The 22168-nt window shown below is 37.9% G+C and overlaps 1 protein-coding gene across 1 annotated transcript; it reads right to left on the minus strand.

Moving 5' to 3' along the window:
- Positions 1–1849: 1849 nt before the first annotated feature.
- LOC101853125 (myotubularin-related protein 10-B) lies at positions 1850–17209 on the minus strand (the record flags this gene model as incomplete). The annotated part of the gene is given in 13 exon segments (XM_005109096.3): positions 1850–3606; positions 5166–5347; positions 6088–6237; positions 7075–7205; positions 8501–8589; positions 10053–10140; positions 11173–11290; positions 12417–12507; positions 13124–13180; positions 13610–13692; positions 14828–14906; positions 15996–16141; positions 17146–17209. Coding segments are annotated over 13 exon segments (2163 nt in total), but the record flags the coding sequence as incomplete, so codon positions are not given.
- Positions 17210–22168: the final 4959 nt, after the last annotated feature.

Genomic DNA, 22168 nt, shown 5'->3' on the forward strand with positions numbered 1-22168 from the left:
ACATGTATCTAAAAATTTAGAATCTGAAAAATCTGTTTGCTATGCCCATGTTTTGCTAGCATGTTCACCATGTGCCTGCTAGACTGTACAATAAATCTGAAATGCTCTGCACTGTCTAAAATAGACAAAAAACCCCATAAAAAACAGACAACCCCTCATTTTGAGGCAAACAGCAAAAATATATTTCACTGACATTAAAAAAAAACCCTTTAAGTGTATAGATCTCTATTTGTGGAGTGGACAGTGTGTGGTTATTATGCAGATTTGTCACCATTGAGCATTCAACAAAACGGAAACAATGTTAATTCCCCTTCTTTTCACTATTTTAGCTAGCACAGCATTTACATAACTAGTGAAATTTTGAAATGGTTGACAAGTCTCAAGGCATCACACTAAATTTCAAGCTAATTAGCTTAAAACTTACAATACATATTACGTCTACACATCTGGAGACCATATGGGTGAAAATTATTGTCATGTGCTGTTTAAAAAGGCCAAATTCAGCTTCATATGTATAATTCGATATGCTGACATTAAGTGCATGCCAGACCCTGAATACCCCCCGGGACAGTGCCACTGACTGAAGTGTCTTTAGGCCATTCCCAAAGGGGGGACATTTCTCGTACAAACACAGTAGAATTGTAAATGGGCTGATTCATCATGTCACGCTCATAACTGTGCCTGGTCTACAACAGGGAACTGCTGCTTTTTTTTCCCTAATCCTTACTATTGTCATTTTACTCTACTTCTTTTGTATGTTTGTCACTCTCTTGTGACCCGCTATTTCCGGGGTGTCTTGATAGTCGAAGCAGACCTTGTGCTGCTGAAGCTAGAGAGGTGAGCAGAGTAAGTCTGATTCCCTGTAAAGATTTCTCTGTTGACACCCACCCCTTGGTGCTCATATGACCTTATGCAGTTGCGAGCGCCGTAAAACCCTTTACTAAAAAAAAAAGAAAGACCCTGAATGATCTCGGATGAATCTCAACTCTTCAGTCTGAGCAGCCATCTGCTTAACTGAAAATGTTCTTAGTGACTGAGGCAGAGGCCATACTTGCGGCACATCAAGAGCTTTTGCTCTGTAAAAGTTATGGCACGAGACACAGGCGAATAATATGTTGTATGGACACTCAGTAAACACAATTAGTTCTAAGGAAACTTCAGTGCATTAGACCTGATGTCCCTGGAGGTACTCTAATCCGAAAAATTCAGCGATCATTCCAAACCAAAAGGCTATCTTAGAGTGTAGGGCTGTACTATTTCGAGTACACTATGGGTTTAAGCCAGAAAAAAGTTTTAATATAGGCCACAAGCAAATATCTTACCAAATGATATATAGAAAGAAATAACTACAACTGAATACACTATAATGTGGAATGGCCATGAAGAGATAAAACAAATAAATACTGTCTAGAAACATAAGTAAACACATAGTACAAAAACCCAACCCTCACAACTTTACTACCAACATACAAACCCAATAAATTCTTCACTATAATATAACAAAGCAATGTCCTGGTGGTTTCTAAATAATACTGAAGTCTCAAAAAAACCTATCGCGTTCATATACAGGCAATGAACTAGTACAAAATACACACCACTAATTTCCATGCAGGGTCGATTCATTAGACAGAACTTAATATTCTGTACCTCTTCTAAGACATAGACTCTCTTTTTTGAGCAGTTTACAGAGCCTGAAGGAACGATCAAACATACCCTCTTGACTAAGTCATCTAATCAAAAAGCAAGCTGCAAAAGTAACTAATTCCAGGATATCAACAGCAGAAAATTATTACATAAGATTTTAAACACTGTAAGCACCATAATTTCGCTGTGATGAATCAACTCAAAATTTTTACGGAGAAGAAATATACTGAAGGTTGTGAATAATACAGAAACAGCCTGAGCAAGTTCTATATACACAGAGACAAAACAATGTTTTATGCTTTACAGAGTCTCTGTCGCTCTGGAGAACATACATGCATTGGACACGCAGTTTGAAACAGAACCCACGATCATCCATTGAGGATGACCATTCCTTGAATATAATAATCACATGTGCGAATATCACAAAATGTGTAACAAAACATGTGGCGCTACGAGGAAACCTATTGTATAAAGCACAGGACTGTTTTCAGCTGTGAGGACCTATTTTGTCCCCATATCTGTGCACATACATTCGAAATGCATTATCTCAGGCTAGAATTGAAAGATGTGAAAAAAAAACAAGAAGTTCGAATTTTCAGAAAAAAACTAAAAATGTTACGATTCACCAAAAGCGACAGGTCATCTGACAGAGCTACACAAATGCAGGGCCATCTGGTGGTGTGTTGTGACATTAACAAAGACATCGCGTTCAGTGTCTTTAGAAAAAAAAGTAGTATTGTGAGGATACATAATCCGACTACACGAAGAGAGGACAGACGAAAGCTTCTTGCAAACCAGCAGGCATAACATGGAGAATAAGAGTTGTGTCAAAGAGGCACAATTCAAGGAAACTTTGACACATTCCTATGGGTCCAAAGAGCTGGAGGATGAAAAGACAAGACTTTGCAAACTACAAACTCATGTTTGCGTAAAGACAGGCATGAATACATTTTAATATTTGACTATTTACAAACATAGCAGCTTTTGAGTAGTCCTGAACAGAGAGAGAGATTATGCAGACTTTGCATTTTCCTCAAGATGGCCACACAAGTACACAAAGTATTATATGGAAAAGTCCTAGTCATCAGTGTCTTGATTATAATCGTGATCTATCTCAGTTTCTTTCAAATAGCGAGAGAGCGGCCCACAGATGAGAGTGTGCTGGGTGTGCTGAGAGACACCGGGGGAGAACGGGAAGGAGGAGGTGATGTACAAGGAGGACAACTGCTTGCTGGTGCTCTGATATCCAGTGGCACCAAACACTAAACCACTCTGGGGACGAGGTGCTCTCAGGCGTACCTGCAAATGCCCAGAATTGTTTCCGTCTCTCTGCTCCGGGTTCCGCTCTGACGCTTGCTGCTGCACGAGCTGAGAAACCTGTTGTAATTTGTGCTGTAGGCAGATCACCTCTTCTGCTAGGATACACTGCTGCATGTATTGTGAAGGATTCCCCCCTCCCACGATCTGTGCCGGTACTATCCACCGGAGAAAGCACTGGGCCCACAGTTTGATGAGGCTCGCCGTGACCTCTGGCTTGAGAACTGTCTCTTGAAGAGCAAACATATCCGTAGAAGGAGGGGGCGAACCCAGCAGCATTGAGTAGCGACTTTCTCTCAGTTCCTCTCCGGAAAGACGAAGGGTGTTTCTTGCACTGTGCACAACTTTGTCAAGATCAAAAGAAGTTCTAAGTGTGTACAGGGGGTTGTTGAACAGGAGGATCTGCTCATCGCTCAAGTGGAACGTCCAGTCCCATGCGCTGGGCAGTGAGATGAATGTCCGATTGGGCCCCTCGATGAGGAACTTCTTGCGGTGCCAGCAGCTATTGAACAGGAAAGTGTCAAACAGTCCCAAGTGCACAGAGTCCCACAGTGAGGTCAGGTACGTCTCCGTGAAGGCAAACGAAGACGGGAACTGCTGCAGCAGTTGCCACACACAGTCCAGAAACAACAGGAAAATTGGCGCCTGTGGACAACAAAGGCAAACAGTCACTTTGGTATCAATAAAATTTTGGTGAATCCCCAAAACCTAGCAAGAATACTCAAATACAATAAAAATAACATAGTGTGCACTTCTCCGCCACAGCAGCTAATAATAATAATAATAAATAGCATTTATACTGCGCATTTCCATTTTCTAAAAGATGCTCAAAGCGCATTACAATGAAAAAGACATCACATCTAGAAAATTAATTGACATGCGTGTACGTAAAACAAAGTATTATACATATAATATAAATGCATATAATGTGTAAAAATTTATATGAGAAAAACAGTCTCGCAGTGAGGTTGGAAATGTGTTCACTAAAAATATACAATGCAATAAAAATTCACAAACAGTCACAATAAAGTTGAAAAGTGAGTAACTAGAAACATTCATTAAAACATTCGTTCTATACAGATAGAAAAAAAAACATTTCCGTTCTCTCTCTCTCTATCTCTCTCTTTCTCTCTACCTCTCTCTCTCTCTCATTCTCACACGCTATTTCTTAAGTCTCACAGTCTGGCATACACATGCCTGTTTTTGTGTTGTCTTGAGAACGACAATGTAAATATTTTTACAAAGGAATTCAAACCAATGCTAAAACCCACTTTTTTTGCCTAACTTGCAGAGTCCTTTTTAATACGAAACAAGAAAGTGTTCCAAAAGTTGGGAAGCCAAATGAGTAAAAATCTGAGAATATCATCACCAACTGTAATTGCATTTGAAACTACATGTTTTACAGCCTCATTAAGAATGCGGGCTGTATCGACCCTGCCTGTCAGGATCAACCAGTGCTGAGAGGGATACAATGATACAATGTCTCAGCAGGAACAAGCTCATGTTTTTCTGTGTGCAACTGCAAAGCTCGTAACCACTATACCACAGGCCTCGATACATCACCAAATATTAATAAATGAAACGCAAATAATTCCCGAAACCTCCTTAGTAAACAGTATCATACACTGTTTACTTTTGTTCAAGTAGTGTCCTTATTAAATACAACGCAATTCATTTGTAAATGAGGGGATTTGCTCTTCCGAGAAACATCAATTGAAAAAAAAATTCTTTCACACAGCATTACAGAGGCAGAAAACCAAGAACAAATAATCTAAAAAAAGGAAAATCATTTCAAGTTGATGTACAGTGCCAGCCATGATTTTGTGCCTCATCCCAGTAGTGAATTTCCGTTTTCTCAGAGGCATTTAAACATCAAGCAATGTTAAGTGGGAGTAGCAGTTCGACCATTGCCAGACACTTCAACCGTAGCACAAAAACAGGGTGTATCACGGCTGCCACAAGAAACGATAAGACTGCATGTAGTGTTTGCCGTTTTGTTGTTTCTTTGTATGTATTGCATAATCTGCTCTATTTGTATTCCTTTGAATATGTCATAAAAAGACCAAAATTTCCCTTGAAAAAAAAAGAGAAAATAAAGTGGATGTTTGAAGATTAAAAACAAAACAAAAACAAGCCACTGAAACACAAACCCCTCTTGTAAAGACACAAATAAAGTGGGTGCTGGCATATACCCAATTTGTTACCTGTTCTGTCTCTGCTACATTCTGAGACCAGACTAAGTGAAGTCTGCGCTGGAATGGGTGTCCCATGACCACCCACTCCCTCTGAAGCAAGCTCTGGAAGCCGGAGATGGTTCGGAACTCCGGGTCCAACTGAAGCTGCACTAGACTGGAGATAAGGGCGGTAAAGTCACAGCCACTCTCCTCTGGCAACGAAATACAAGGAAAAAGGAAATTAACTTGTTTTAGTATAAGGACTCTGGCAGGATGTTATGGAAAGTTGTTTTTTTTTCAATTTCCCTGTGAACTGTAAATGAGAACAGACTCCAGCAAGAACTCCAGTCTTCAAGTATATTATTATCAGCAATGTAAATGCTCAGTTCTCTACTTTTCTGACATGAGATTATAAAATAAACTACAGAACAAACCACAGCTTTCGTGGGTGGTTGGAGGGTGCTCTGGTGTGGTTTGCTTCTTCTTTCCTATCAAACATCTATTGTCTTTATCTCCCCTCCTTTTTTGTGTTTGTTACTCTCTTGTAACACCTCTAATCTTCGGCACTTATATGACCTTATTGCGTTGCAAGCACCGTAAAACACTTACAAAAACCCCCCAAAAACCACAGCTTGCATCTATTTGAATGAAGTTCAAACATTTGGTGTCTGATACACAATACAAGAGATGACAAGAGTATCTTGGTCATACCATTACAAAAAAACCCAACTTACTTTCAAACTTGACAAACAACATGCAAACTTTAGGGAGTACAGCTTCACCAACAAAAACACTTGAAAAACTTGAAAGTAAACCAAAATACTGAATGCAAACTTATGCCATAATATACAAAATAAAATTTTAAAACTTTCATAATATAGAATATAGGTACTAAGTGTGGATTTGAACATGCAACTGAAACTGATTACAGCTATGGAATTGAACTGGTCACCTTTGAGAACAACAGTCTGTGACTCCCGCATCAGCTGGTTGACAACGTGGTTGGCCGTGTTCAGACAGGAGGACACTTGCTGCAGCCACTGGGAGTTCTCCAGGTTGTTGAACCAGCGAGAGTCACTGCTGTAGAAGTCCTTGGCCGAGTCTGTGGGGAGCAGAAAGGAGAATCTTAAAAGACATTTGTGTTAAAAAGAGACGTGTATCCACATGTTAACGACATCGCTTAGTGATGGGGAAAAGTAAGAGAGAGACAAACAAAAACAACTCTTGAAAAGAAAAGAAGTAGTAGTACTAACTGGTATTGCCCTATAACCACCCACTACTTAATCAGAAATGACATCTCATTGCTTGCTTTTTCTGAAAAACCCTTTTTCGTACTGGTTACTTGATAGAAGAAGAAGTGTCTTCAGCGTAATGAGCGCAGACCTGCAGTTCTGGGTTTTTAAAAATTCACAATCCATGAGAGAGGTTCTGAGCTGAATTTTTACAACGAACTATCCAGTTATTACAATACATTGGTCCCTGGTGCACTCATTAACTTCCATCTTGCATCTTGCAGTAAGTGAATCTGATATTGGTCAGATATGACCTCAGACTCACAACGCATGGCCATTTGAATTAAACAGTTTGGTTACTCCGGGGTACAGTGGAAACTTACATCAAATGTCAATGCATCAGTTTTCCCAAAACAAACAACTACAAATGAGGGGGAAAAAATATACGATTAGACATGTCCACAAGTGCACATACCACAGTCTAGCATGCACATTGGGAACATACACATAGCAAACAGATTTTTAGGTTCTAAAGTTTTTTTTATACATATATATTCTTTCTATTTAAAACACATATACAGCAAAATTTGTACAGCGTCCAGCTGATTTCTGTATGTGCCAGCAAGACAATATATATTAAAACTAAAATCTACTTAGACAGATGTTCTTGTGATGAGAGAGAGAGCATGCTGGTTCCTAGCACCCACCTGTCATAATGATACTCTTCAAGCGCTCCACACTCGTCCTCACATCCAGCAGGGACGGGCACATCCGGCTCAGGTCAAGGATCAGGAGCTCTTTGTCATTACCACTGGACTGACGGACAGCACTGAGGATTCTGAACATACGCATGTCCATGATTACAACACTTGTTTCGTTTGTTTAGTTTTATTAGAGGTTTTATGGCGCTCGCAACTATATAAGGTCATATGAGCGCCAGAAGATTAGAGGTGTTACAAGGGAATAACAAAAATTTTTAAAAAGAAGGGGAGATAAGGACGATAGATGTTTGAAAGGAAAGAAGGAGCAAACCACACCAGAGCACCCGCCAACCACCCACAACATTGTTTCTCTAAATTATTGATATTAAAAGTCAAATAAGGTGGAACAAAAATTCCATTTAATCTGGACAACCAATATCACCACTTTACTTTTAGTAAGAGTTTTACGTCACTTGCAATACAAATAGGTCATATAAGTGTCAATGATCTGAGGTGCTACTAGAGAATAATCTACACAAAAAAAAGGAGGAGAGCAAAAGGATGATATATGTTTGATAAAAAAGAAGGAAGAAACCACACCAGAGCACCCATTAACCACCCATACATCACCACTGAAAGAGCTGAGAACAATTACATGAATATTTTAAAGAAAAGTTACATGATGTAACAAAAAAGTATACCCTACAAAGAGGGCATTTCATTGCTGCCAGTTACAATATTTAATGAGGTTACAGAGCGACTTACCCTTTTTTCAAACATTTAAGATTTCTGTTCTCCACTCATTTATTGAATAATCTTGAGCAACTTTGTTTTTAGAGTAAACATGAAGTAAGACTTCGTTGATATTTGTTGTACGATAAAATTTAGGTCGGATTCTTAACCTTTAAATTCAGGAGATCGCCACACATTTTTACAAAATATCACATCTCAACATAACAATAAAATGGAGAGGAAAGAATCGGTGACAAACTTTTGTTGACCACAAGCAAATTCACATGACTCGAGGAAAGAACTTGATCGGTCCACATAGGATATGTCAGAACAGGTCTACTTCTTTTGTCGCGTTTTGAAATAAAAGTGTAACTTTCTACAATTCTTTAAAGAGGACAAATTGCATTTTATGAAAAAAGAAGTAGATTCTGATATATGCCTCACCTTTCTAGATATGACCAGTACTTTGAAAATGTAATTTGTTGCATTTTGTCATCAAACAGTTCATATTTTGTTAAAAAAAATTTTTTACACATCATACTGTAATAAATTGGAACCATGGTTAAAAAAAAATAATTGACACATGGATTACACATCAAAAGGAAACCTCTTTTGAAATACATAATCATCTCAGGTTATAAACATTCTACACCTAAGATTGTACACAAACTTAGACTCAATACACAGAGATGTAACTTACTTCTCTTCACACCACTTGAAAGCTGACTCTTGCATAATCTGAGACATCCTCACCAAGCTGGCACCATTCACGTAAGTATATGACCATGTCTGAAAACATAGACAAACATTTACTAAAACAAATAATATACACAAATAATGCAACACAGCACCGCCACCACAGAACAGTCAGAAGTTCTTATGTATTAAGAAAAACAAATATTCTAAAAGCTGGAAAATTCATATCTGTAACCCAAGGACACATTCACAGAATTACCCTGCAAAAAAAAAAAAAAAGCAGCCATCCTCAAGAAATGAGATTCCTGTTAACTCTGACAATTTTTGAAAGTTGAAATATATGAAAGAGAGAGTAAGGCACTCCTCTACATTCATTTCAGCAATTTGGGGAGGACAAAGAAAGAATGGATGATTTCAAAAAATAATATTCCACAACTCCTCCATCAGTATTATGCATTCTTTTGAAATCTTCTAACCTAAATAAATACCCCATCGCACCATCATCATTGCCTTTCTCACCCCTGATGAGAGTAAAGGCCACTAACACAAATTTTTTATTTTTGACCCCTTTTCCCCTATATTTCTTTCAACTTTTCTGTACATCGGGATGGTACAGAAGCTTCCCTGTCTTCCAAGATCAGCAAAAATTTGATGCATTAATTCGGTTTTCCATAACATTTGAGTCTTTATGGGGGCCGGTAGTTCTTGGCCCTCCACCAACTAGCTTTTTTTGGTAGACCAGGTGAACACCCCTTTAGCCAATCTTTGCTTCCCCATTGTAAAACTATGGGGCCTCCCACCTGCAGGGAAGTTTCTATAGCATGTTAACCCTCAAACCTTTGGAAAATGTGATGTACTAAAATTGCAATGACATTCAACAGAGACGGGTTTAATCATGAACACACACCAGTTGACGGTAATGACCTCTATTTTATTCACATAGGTTACAAGATATGTGGGTGTGCCATGTCTAACCTTTACATCTCACCATATTTATACTTTGGAACAAACCACCAGAACAGTATTGGTGACAAATGTATGTGCGTGTGTGTGCATGTAGGTGTGTGTGTGCATGTGGTGAGTGAAAGAAATTGAGAGAGAGAAAAAGGAAAACCTACTCGCACTGAAGTGTCTATATCTTATTTGGTACTTTTAGGCACAAGGGGGCTATCCCGAAAAATGCTGTTTTGAGAAAATCGAAGGTAAAGTTTCTGCCCCTTGTTCATTTTCGTTAAAAGACAATGAGAGTTTTCCCAATAACCAAACAAATATACACACCAATAAAACCAAACTTTTCCTATAGGTGGGGAAGTGCCCATTTTTTGGTGTAGGTCAAGATTTCTGGACACTCGCGAAATCTGGGTTAGCCCGCTTGTCCTTAAAAGCAACCATTTTAAATGTTGTAATAATAACTACCAAAGGCTGCAAGAAAAACTATATCATGAGAACAAATAAGTCCTTTCATGTCTATCATGTAAAAGGTGGAGTTCGAATAAACAAAATTCAGAGCAAAATACGCCTTGATATTACTTTAACAAAAGAAAACATCAGCTTACCGGAATTCGATTGTCTGTGAACTGAGCTGCTGCCTTCTCAAGGTCTGTGTTCAGAAGTTTTATCGGAGTCACAAAATACTCAGGTAGGCTGCAATCAGAAGAAGAGTGAAATCTGTCACACAAAGTTATGTCCGAACAATGTGAGTTTGTAAATGCTTTCTCAATTGACACACTCAGACCCTGCACGAGATCTTATCTCTGAAGTTTAATATTTCCAAGCATAGAATCAAAAACTGAAAACCACAATCAAAAGTATAATGACAATCTTTTGTTTTTATGACATATCAGCACTCGCTCTCTCTGTTGATCAGCCATTTTTTTGTTTTCAAACACGATATGTATTATTCTCTCGTTAACAGTTTGTTTTAGTTATGGAATTATCTCTTCGATCCATCACAGAATAAAGTGGTAAAATAAACACATGAAAATCACAATCACAGAATACATAGGCTTGAAACACTAATAGACCTGTCTTCATTTTCCTGTTTTTCCAACACACAACAATATCTCAAGGTCTTACTATACTACTATCAACAGACCCACAAGGAAAAGATGTTCAGAAAAAAGAAAATAAATTAAGTCTTTTTCAAGTTCACTTTTTAAAAATTAAGCACTGGAGCCCGAGGAGTAAATAATATAATAAAAATAGCATTCCATTATTATGACTTTTGAGGTCCATAAAGGACATAAAGTTGACTCAACCTTTTTTTTAACTAATACACCAAAATTTACATACCTTTATCATCTGAAAAAAATCTTTGACCTACATCAATGTTCACTTACACCATGACTGCTCAAATCAAAAAGCAAAATGTCAATTCGTGCATTTTTCGGTGGGATTTCTCATATCTCAAACAAAGAGCTCAATTCTTCTCGCAAAAATTTCTGTACCCACAGTTCACTTACAAGTATAAGGCGCAGTTCGGTTGGTGCAGTCAATGCTTGTATGTCCACTAATATAGAAACTATTACAAAATAACTGTTTAGAATTCACAAGTTCAGTTAATATCACAAAGATCAAGCTGTACATGGCACACATATGTAGTGACAAAGGCCACATGACTTTACTTTCCAATATGCATATTATGCATAATGACATTAGATAATTTAGGAACTATACCTTGTGCTTACGGAATAACCGATGTTCACGTCTGCCACTCTCCACATGGACTGACACTGCAGTCGCTCCAGCTCTCTCTCCCAGTGATCCCGCTCATAAAACTCTGGCTGCGGAGCTTCTGATAATCACAACCAAAATAAAACATATGAGCAAGTGACATTTCAATTTTAGCAGTTTAGTTCTAGTGAGCATTTAACGACATTTGCAACACAAATAGGTCATATAATTGCCGAAGATTAGAGACGTTAAAGAAAAGAAGGAGAGATAAGGACGATAAATATTTTTAATGAACAAAGGAGGAAACTATATTAGAGCACCTGGCAATCACCCACATAAATGAATATATACTGAGACCTGTTTAACTGAGTAAAGAGAAGCACATCCATACAATATGGGCAAATAAGAGCTAGGAAAAAGCAAAGAAGGATGCAACAGAAACATCAGAGGGAGAGTAAAAAAGTAGGGCATACCAGTGGCACCCTCCACGCACCAACACAAATGATCGCTAAAAGCCTGAGACACAAAATAACATAATACAATACCAAATGGAAATCAGTTTCTTGAGGTGATGTAAAGATAACAATCACTGATATTGACATGTTACATATCTACACCCCCTAGAAAGAATAAAAAAAGACAATTGAAAACTTCTTCAACATAATAATTTCAAGAGAGTCCCATTGGGAATTCAAACCAGGGCCAACTGCACCTTAGCCCACCACGATACTCAATCAAATATGACATTCCCAATTCTGAAGGAATACACAACTGTAGAAAAGAACTTCAGATGATGAGCTGATATAATAATTACAAACAGTGCCTAGCAAATAAGTAAATGTCAGTGAGTTTTGTTTCAATAAGCGTTTAACGTCACTTTCCATATAAAAGCTGGAAATTAGAGGTGTTACAAGAAAGTAACAAACACAAAAGAGAAGGAGGAGAGATAATGACGATAGATCTTTGACAGGAAAAAAGGAGCAAACCACACACATAGCACTCATCTTCCACCCACAAATGGCAGAACGCTGAGACCAGTTTAGTCTGGGTAAAAAGAAGCACACCTGTACAAAATAAGTCATTCAGCGCTAAGGAAAAGCAAACAGGATACGTTAGAAACAGCAGAGGGAGAGTAAAGAAGTAGGGTCTACTTTAGTGTCTTTCTCCAACTATGAACACAAATAAGATTTGAGGGTGGTTGGAGAGTGACACTAGAGCAAATAACCATTTAGAACTTGTCTACTTACCCCCTTCCTGTTGACTCTTGTGCCCAAACTCGTAGGCAAACAGTAAGTCATCTTTGGCAGGGAATGAGTACACCATAACAGCATTCGTCACCTACAGAAACAAGGTATATTTGTAACATTGTTGTATTCTACAAATTATCTGTCTGATAGACAAAGTTGCATACTGCAAGAAAACAGGGAAGAAAAAATAGGTGCACATGTTAAAGTGCACACCCCTCCCCCCCAAACCCCCACCTCCATAAAAGGTCAAGAAACAATTTGAACTTGATTTTCAGCTGAAGTAGCAATCTACATCATTATCTTAACCACAGAGACAATCAATATCATTAATAGCAGCACAGCATTGTCATAATGATCATGATCACTGTAATTATTATCATCTGCCTAAGTGCGAGAGCTAAGGAGAAGCACATAAACAGAATAATGGTTATTTAACGGCTTTGTAAAAAGGGAGGAAACAAATAAAAAGTTAATGAAAGAAGAGGGAAAAAGTATGATCTATTGAAATAACGAGAGGAAGAGGAGGAAGAAAAGTTGGAAATCAAAAAGATATAGGCCTACATGTATAACTTCTTCTTCATCTGGCAGTGCTGAAACGCACCAAACTCCGAACAAGAGATATATAAAACTTTTTTAAAAATTTGGCACCACTAAGGCAATCTAAAAGCATAACAAAGACCATTACATGACTTCATTAGATATGTTACCTGTCTGTTCTGTTCTTTCGACGTGAACTTGAAACCAAAAACGTGGGTCTGAAAATCCTGGAAAATAGGATATAAATATAAATAACTAAATCACAGTATTCATCCTTTGGATTCAAGTTCAATGTGTACAAACAACTATGAGAAAAGCTCCACAGAAGTTGCTTCAATTTTTAAAAATTATATCAAAGAAAGTACATGTCTCTTATTTGGACACACTTTGTCCTTAAAATGATAACAAAATGGCTCTGTAAAGGTTCACATTGAAAGTATCTGTATTAATTCTTTCAAACTTTCCACATTTTCATTCCAACATTGGAAAACCAAAAAAAACCCTAAAACACCCCCCAAAAAGGGTGAAAAAAATGTATGTAAGCATTCAGGCAAAAGTCTACCAAGAGCTTCTTCAAGTACCACTTTTTACAATAGGAGTTGACAAATTGCTAATCTTTTTGAGAACTTGTGTAGAGTCAAACACCAAACACTTACTTTACAATGGATTTCCAAATGTTTAGTAGGAGTTGTCACTGCGCTTCCTGGAACAAGTTTTTTTCTCCGAGCCCCAGTCGCCACTGAAAAAAGCAGATAAATAAATATTCAAAGCTGAACACAAAGCCAAACTAAAATGTAGAGACACATGGTATAACAGTAGCCTTTAGTTTAGTTTTAGTAGAGGTTTTACAGCGCTCACAACTGCAAAAGGTCATATGAGGGCTATAACAGTAGCCTACATTATGTCCTACTCACAAAGAAACGCTTCACTTCGCTGAAAGAATTCTCTAATTTGTGCTGAAAAAGTAGAGAGACAAATAAGCAAATTAAACAGACTACAATTTCAAATAATACTAAAAGATTCCTTATACCAGACTGTAAGCTAGAAAGATGACGAAAATTAAAACATAAACTGTATATCAGGAACCTGAATCTTATTCCAGTGCTGAGATAAATTATAGCTTTTGCTTATGACATGTATCTTACAGCAAAAGAAAGAGTTTTTCGATAACGGCATTAGAAATGTAGAAAGGTCATAATAGCGCCAAACATTGGTTCTGTATATTCAAGAGTGTCTGTCTTCAAGAAGCCTAAGATGCCTTTTGAAGCTCAAGTCTTACAAGCCAGGATAAAGTAAAGTAAAGTAAAGTTGTTCCTTCATTCGATCCGGACAATGGGGATTGCCTTGTTAGTGAGACAATTTCCTAGGCCTTCGGCATATTTTGGTAGGGTGGCCAGTTCCTTTCCACGTCGCCTTTACTTCTCCAACTCGAAGTCAGGTACTCATTACGGCTGGGTGGGTAGGGGGGGGGACGAAAAAATCTGTGTCTGAACCGAGGCTCGAACCCGGACTTTCCGCTTCGGAGACGAGCACACTGACCGCTCCACCACCATACCCTCTTATCTGTTACTCCTCTTGAATTATTACTTTGAGGTATGGAAGACAGTATTCCTTTGCAAGTCTAAAATTAGAAAATAATTCTTTATTTAAGAGGCAGGCTGTTTCGACCCTGCCTGTTATGGGAAACTTAAGCTGTATAATACACATCCCTGTAGAAAGATAGAGATACTCTATTAAAAATTGTCCACGTATCGGAATTTTACTAGTTTTTTTTAAGCCAAAGGAGAGAAAACCCTAACCATTACACCACAGATGCCAGCAAATAGAAAATAAACAGTGATAATAAATGCTGGTTCAACATCTTAAAATGTTACCTTGATATATAGCATCCACATTAGTCAATGGAATGTCTGTATTGTCGATGAGCTTGTTCCTTTGGGCAGACCTGTTGTTCTGGAAAAGACAAATTGATTATTCGTCAACTTGCTGTTCTTCCAAAGCAATTAAGCTATGCACCATAAAAACACAAAAATATCTGTACAAACAGAAAACACATCCCATTTTTTGTTCATGGGAGTCATTCTAAAGATGAGAGCATGATAGTTTCCAATGTGCATTACTAATCTTGAAAAGCTAATTACCTTTATAAATTCCTTTTCTTGCCTCATACAACTTAGCTGAAAAATAATTGAAGAGCATCTAAAACAAACTCATTCTACCTTAAAACCTGACATATCAGTAGTGCAGAGTTCCCCATTTTGATCAAACAAAGATGTCTTTATATTTGGCCTTCCATGTCTTTGGACCCTTGGAAATCCAATATTACTATGACATACTTCAAGATACTTTTTAGTTAAGTAGCTTTCCAATGACAAGTAGATCTGGTATGATTTTCAGAGAATTCAATTACCCAGAAACTCCATTAAAAAGTGTGCCCCTTAAGGAATCACGATATTAACAAAACAATGTGATAACAAACCAACATGTTTGGCAGTTAGGGAAAAGGTTTAAATGCTTGTTTAATGTCCGAGTCCTGGCCCCATCCCACATACCTGTGCACAAGAACAAATATAATAGCTTCTTCATCTTTTTCGTAGTTTTCCCAGTAGTTGGACGTTGCTTCTCAGACCTTTGTGCAATAAAACACTCTGTCTCTTGATGGTTCTAGAGCAGATTTCTATGTCCTGTTTCTATCTTCTGTTAAGTCACCCCCTTCCTCTCTCACGATCAATCTTTGCTTCTATATGTTTCTCCAGAGATGTTTCAAGTAGAACAGAGTTCACCCATGATTTATTAAGAATAAATGCCTAAAGCCAGTTTCATTATGTTCTGGAGGAGTGTTGGTTTTTCTATACCATTTTCTTCTTAATACTTCTTCATTCTTTATTTTCTGTCTCCAGGATACTCTTAGGGTTCTTCGAAAATATTTCATTTCGAAAGCTGCAATCCTTTTCTTATCTTGTTCATTGATGGTACATGCTCCAAATGTGCATACAGGTACATAAATAAAAAGCTGGTGTACCAAGAATACAAAGTACTTACATCTCCATCGGGATAAGAAGACTTGTCAGCCGTAACAAAAGAGATCTTGAAGTTGGTAACAAATAGATGTCCTGATATGCCTTGTTTGCGGTTTGAGAAAGGGGCAAACATCAAAATACTGTCCGCCTCAGCAATGATGTATTCTCCTACAGGTCAAAAAAAGAAGAAATAAGTTTCCTTACACTTGACATGAGAACAAACAAAGAAAGAAAACTAATATGTCATTGTAGATGTTTTTTTGCCCCCATCAATACAATTTATATCATTCAGAAGGCGGGTTGCTTTGATCCCACTTACTTGGGCCAATCTGGGATGAGAGGGACACTACGTGCCTGCAGGCAGACAGAGATACTCGATAAAAATTCTTTCCACTAGGGAATCAAACTCAAGCATTCTGCATAAGATGGCAAATATCTAACCATTACACCACAGATACCAGTGCAAAGACAGTTTAGTTGTTTTAGTTTTAGTAGAGGCTTTACGGCGCTCGCAACTGCATAAAATCATATGAGCGTCAAAGGGTGGATGTCAGCAGAGAAGTCCTTACAGGGAATCAGGCTTACTCTGCACACCTCTCTAGCTTCAACAGCACAAAGCCTGCTTCGACTATCAAGGCACCCCAGAAATAGCGGGTCACAAGAGTGTGACAAACATACAAAAGAAGAAGAGGAAAAATGTTGATAGTAAAGATTAGGAAAGAAAAGCAGCAGTTCCCTGTTGCAGTTCAGGCACAGTTATGAGCATGACAATGATGAATCAGCCCATTTACAATTCTACTGTGCATAAGAACATGTTAATGTCCCCCCTTTGGGAATGGCCTAAAGATACTTCAGTCCGTAGTACCGCCCCGGGGGTAATGCAGCAAAGACAGATATAAAAATAAAACAATAACTCCAAAAATAAACTAGGATACAGTAAAAACCCTCTGCAACAAAACAAACAAAAATCAAAACCTAATACTTATCATATCAACAAGTACTTCTAATAAACTTAAACTTCTCATTTAGTAAAAAAAAAAGAAAAGTGGGGTGGGGATTGAGGGAGGGGGGGGGGGATATAAAAATGAAACAAATATTCATCATAACCATTTCAAAACATTTTAAAATTCAATCAAGCAGACAATTTGTCCTTAGGCGCTGGAGATAAATACCTTGCAGCTTACGAGGCTCCAGAAGGTTGTCAAAAAATGCAGAAGCAACTCTTTCTACCTCTTCCTGAAAGGAAATACAAGAACTGTGGTTTACGAAGGATTCGTTACAATGGACAGCTCGGTAGCAATTTTGTAAAAAATCGCATGTAAACAAGACATCTTAGTGTATGGCTGAATTTGAGACTGATGCTTGCTGTCTCATGGATTGATCATTGGTTGAGCTTCTCAGAAATAAAGAAGTTCTATGTCACCTCAGATCCCCTTAAGTCATGACAACCATAGTATGCAAAAGGTTACAATTCATCAACACAACCCACTGGGTATGGTTTCAATTTGCTAGATTGAATCCATTAACAGGAAATTGTCCCACTTTTAACTCACAAAGGGGCTCTTCATAAACTTAATCATGATTCCTTAAAAAACAAGAAACATGCCCCACCTCTGCTTCTCCAGAAAGCTAGATGTTTCAAGTAGAACAGAGTTCACCCATGATTTATTAAGAATAACCAATTACCCTTTCTGGAAAGGAGTGTAACTTTCCAGCAACCTCACAACCCCACCAAGAACTAACCTTTAAAAAAAAATTAATTAATAATTGTTGCTAGATAGTGCTACACAGTTCCTGACCTTACAAGGAGATAAAAGTATTTCAATCGAACCTTGTTCCCAAATGCAAAGATCCCAGACATATTTGAGTAAATTATACACCACTTTGATAGTGACATGGATGCATCTCATTCACGCTCGCTCAGATTCTTGAGATGTTATGGAGGCCTAACCTCTGCTACATTGAGCTGACTGAACACACAACATGGTCCACTATGGAGCTCCTTCTTTACTCACAAACAAAACAAACACAAACGTCCAATCTGAAAACTCGATAACTATAATACACACAAGTAAAACAAATCTACACAGTCTGTTTCATCACTATTGAAAATGCATCTGATCCCTCTTTTCAGACAAAGACATTTACTAAAATCTCATTTGAAGACACAACAATAAAGATTTCCCGCCTGTTTATTATTACAACGGATAACATGCCCATTCCTTCATTCGAGACAAAGACAAAAATATAACATCTAGTCCTAGTCTGTAGAAGAATAATAGTAAGCTTATATCAGGCTTTCCACCATTGTTACTGAAATGTGTCAGCTCCATCTTTTTAGTCAGCCGTAACAGTATCAAACCTGGCGCAATTGACAAAACATGCATTCATCGATTAAAGTTAGTGAAAGAACCGCGCAACAAACTCAAGGTACCTTTCAAAGACTTAAGTTCTAAACATTCTTTCTCTCTATCAACACCAGACGCAACGACGCTGGACGTCAAGACAATTATTGTGGCACTCAACTAAACATGGAGACGACCGTAATACATATCAAGCTCAGGAACAGAAAAAGAAGTTCAAACACAGTAGTCCTCGACTAAATAGACAAAATACACACAGTAGAGAATCTAAGATGTGGTATTCGCATTATTTTACGACTGACATCTTTTAAAAAAACAAATCCAAACCCCCCCTCAACAACAACATCAAACAAACCCAACCATCACACTTTCCAGCAGAAGAAATGTACTATTAATGAGCTAAATCAGTCCACCTGATTTATACAGTCTGTTTCAATAAATAAGGCTGCGTTTTGCTTATTCATGCAGTTATTTTCGGGAACTCATAGAATCACCTATTAGCATAATCTTTGATTTTGTACAACTAACAGAAACATTCATTTCAAATGCAGACTTCCCAGATAGATGCCCAAATTGTGACTTTCACTCAGTGGTTTCTTATTATCTGTCTCATATCTTTCGAATTCAGCATTTCATTTATTGCAGAAAACAAGTAGCCTGCATAAAAATATCAGAATCAGCTAGTACCCTATTCATGAAGGAACGTTCTGTTACCACGTTGGAAACCACAATACATAAACTTTTAAATACCGGTATACAACTTTGTCAAATCTACATACATGACATTTATTTACAAGCCACTTCTGTAGAAAGAAGAATTATAGATCCTGATAATGCTGCGATACTTATAGTTCTGAACTATCACCATTCTTAACTAATTCATATTCTGAAACGAACGCTACATTGTTAAAAGGGATACAACAAAAAACAAAAAGAAAGAAATGAAAAACAAAAAGGGATGAGTAATAGAAGAAATCTGATTACAACATGCAGGGGTGTGGGGAAAGTTTCACGTTAAACTTACACATATATTTACAAGCATGCAGTTATCTCCTGACACCCTGTACCTAGCTCTTCTTTTTAAACATTTAATCTGTTAGATTGATTGAGTTGAGCCACTTCTAAATATACTACGAGGTATGCACAAGGGCTTCCTCAGACTACTGCACTAAACAGCTCTCTTCTGTATACACATTCTTAAGGGTGAACAACGCGAATAAAACAGTTTTATTTAGTTCGCAGCAACATATTTACACACAAAAAAATGTGGCTCGTGAGAGCACACAAAAGCTAGAAGAGCCTTAGTGTTCATCTATTTGAAGAGAGCAATTTCAGTCCCGTCAAAGTGCACTCCATGTCGCTGTGACCGCTTTCGAGTCGGGACCAGACATATAAGAGTACAAGAGACGGAAAAGGTCCTCTCGTGACTACACTCCCAAAAAGCTTCTTTAAAAAAAAAAAATACACACCGCCAACTTTTTCTCCATTAAAAAATACGAAGCTACTGATTCGAGTGGGTGGTTGGTGGGTGCCCTGGGTATGGTTTTCTCCTTCTTTCCTGTCAAACGTAAATCGTCCTTATCTCTCCTTCTTCTGTTATTTGAGTGTAACTCGCTTGAAACACCTCACATCTTCGTCACTTATATAATGACCTATGTGTATTGAAAGTACCGCAAAGCATACTAAAACGAAACGAAGCTACTGAAAACGTGTGGGCAATTATCATAAGAGGATTCTTTCTTTTTGCTTCTGTTTTGGGTTAGGATTTTTTGGTCTTTTCCTTTTTTGTTTTGTCTGTTACTTCAAATAGAATAGACAATATCAGCAACAGTTTTAAGTCAAAAGAAGCATATCGAAGTGATAACTCTTTCTTTTTTCTTTTTTAGAGCTTGGAGAGAGCGACAAGACCTATAGGCCACAACGACAAATGAAAAATAGGCCTACATAGTCAGAGATGACGAAACTTGAGAAGCGGAAGCGAGTTACAGCATGGCGCAATGAGGACACGGATATAGCCCGACACTCTCCACGAACGGTTCACACTGCGAGCTGGTGAAGATAACGCTGCACATCGCCTACACCGGTATTTTTTAGCAACAATATTATCCTGGTGAACTACGATACTCAACTCAAACGCTATAATTAATTATGAGTTGATTTTCAAAGGCAAAACGTGAACGCTTTGCCGGCAAATCATAACGTCATTGAGCTCAAATATTCAAAGCCAAGCCAAGGCAGGGTGACTACTCGTTTTCACCAAGTAATTTCAAGGTTTAAAAAATCAAAGTTCAATAACTTCGTTTATTGTTTACATATTTACATTGTATCTTATTTCTCTGTAGATCACTTTTGTAGTGCTGTTGAGTGTGCTCAATAGCTGAGACAACAACAGTCTGGATTACTCTCCAGTATTAGCTACACACACTACACTGGGGTTTTTTGTTGGAGGAGGGGGGCGGGGGTCATCAGATAGAAACAAGACCGGAACTAAATTAGAAGAAGTAGGATGTCCTTCACTCGACACACTCGTGTCATAACAAAGCTTCATCGAGATAACAGACACACTCGTGTCATAACAAAGCTTCATCGAGATAAAGACACACACGCACGCCTACGCTACCACTCACCCGCCCCCCCCCAAACACACTCACGTACACTTATAAGCATTCAAAGTGTGCATTGAAAAACAACAACATGGAAGTAATGACAATGGATTATCTGGGCGAATAACGTTCATCTAAAACCTAAAATTAGAATAATTATGATTTCGCGCACAGACGTGGCAGTCTCTCAGAGTTGAAGCGAACTACACAGTTTGCACGCGACATCGGACTGACTGTCTCGCTGCTGTCATCGAGAACGAGGAAGAAGAAAAATGATTATCTTGACTGTAACCAAACAATATCTAGATCAGAAGTCTTGCAATGCCGTAACAAAGCAAAACGTATCGCTGTCATTCTTATACTATAGACGTATTTATTTCCAGGCCGAAAGATAAGTGGATGCAGCTTTTATTTTAAAAAAACCCCAAACAACAACAAACCGCGTTTGCACAAGGGACAGACCACGAGTGTAAAAACATAGTACGCCTATTAAATACGATTAGTAAGTAGGACATCTTCTACGCCTTCAACGTCATGATTAAGAGTCGTTCTTATCATATTCATAATAGCTCATGGAAAGCAGTAATGAAACCTGAAAAAAAAATTGAGGCAGGAAGCAAATCTGAAAGCAAGAAATTGTGCCTTGGTTACAAAAACTGCGCATTATAATAATTACTAAAAAGCCAGAGTAAATAGATGCTTGATGCGTGCGGCGGTCAGCGACAACTACATAAACTTGCAGTTTGTACGGGCACGCGGACTGATTGATTTGACTCACTTTTGAACGTCAAACTTGAATTTCACTTTCACTTTCTGCAAGCTGTACATTTATACTCCTCTAAACAACAGCCTTTCATTCCAAACCCACCCTTTTTACAACACAACACCCATCACAAAATTAACCAACAAACATTCAATTATTCAAGAAGACGACCCCCCAAACAACAACAACAACAACAACAAACAAACAAACAAACAAAAAACAACAACAACCATAAAACAACAACTTAAAAATGAATAAATAATAAATTAATAATAAAGAGAGAGAAAAAATGAGAAAATGAAATAAAAAATATACCAATCAACTCAACAAACATACATGATTTCATGCAAGCTATCAGTTACACTGATACATTTTCATACAGATAAAGTTAAAACCTCTGTGGGAATTCATGAAAAAAACAAACATTTCTCGTACTGGTGAGCAGCTTCTTCAACAACTAAACAGG

Source organism: Aplysia californica, unplaced genomic scaffold (assembly GCF_000002075.1).
Source record: "Aplysia californica isolate F4 #8 unplaced genomic scaffold, AplCal3.0 scaffold00748, whole genome shotgun sequence".
Lineage (NCBI taxonomy): Eukaryota > Metazoa > Mollusca > Gastropoda > Aplysiida > Aplysiidae > Aplysia > Aplysia californica.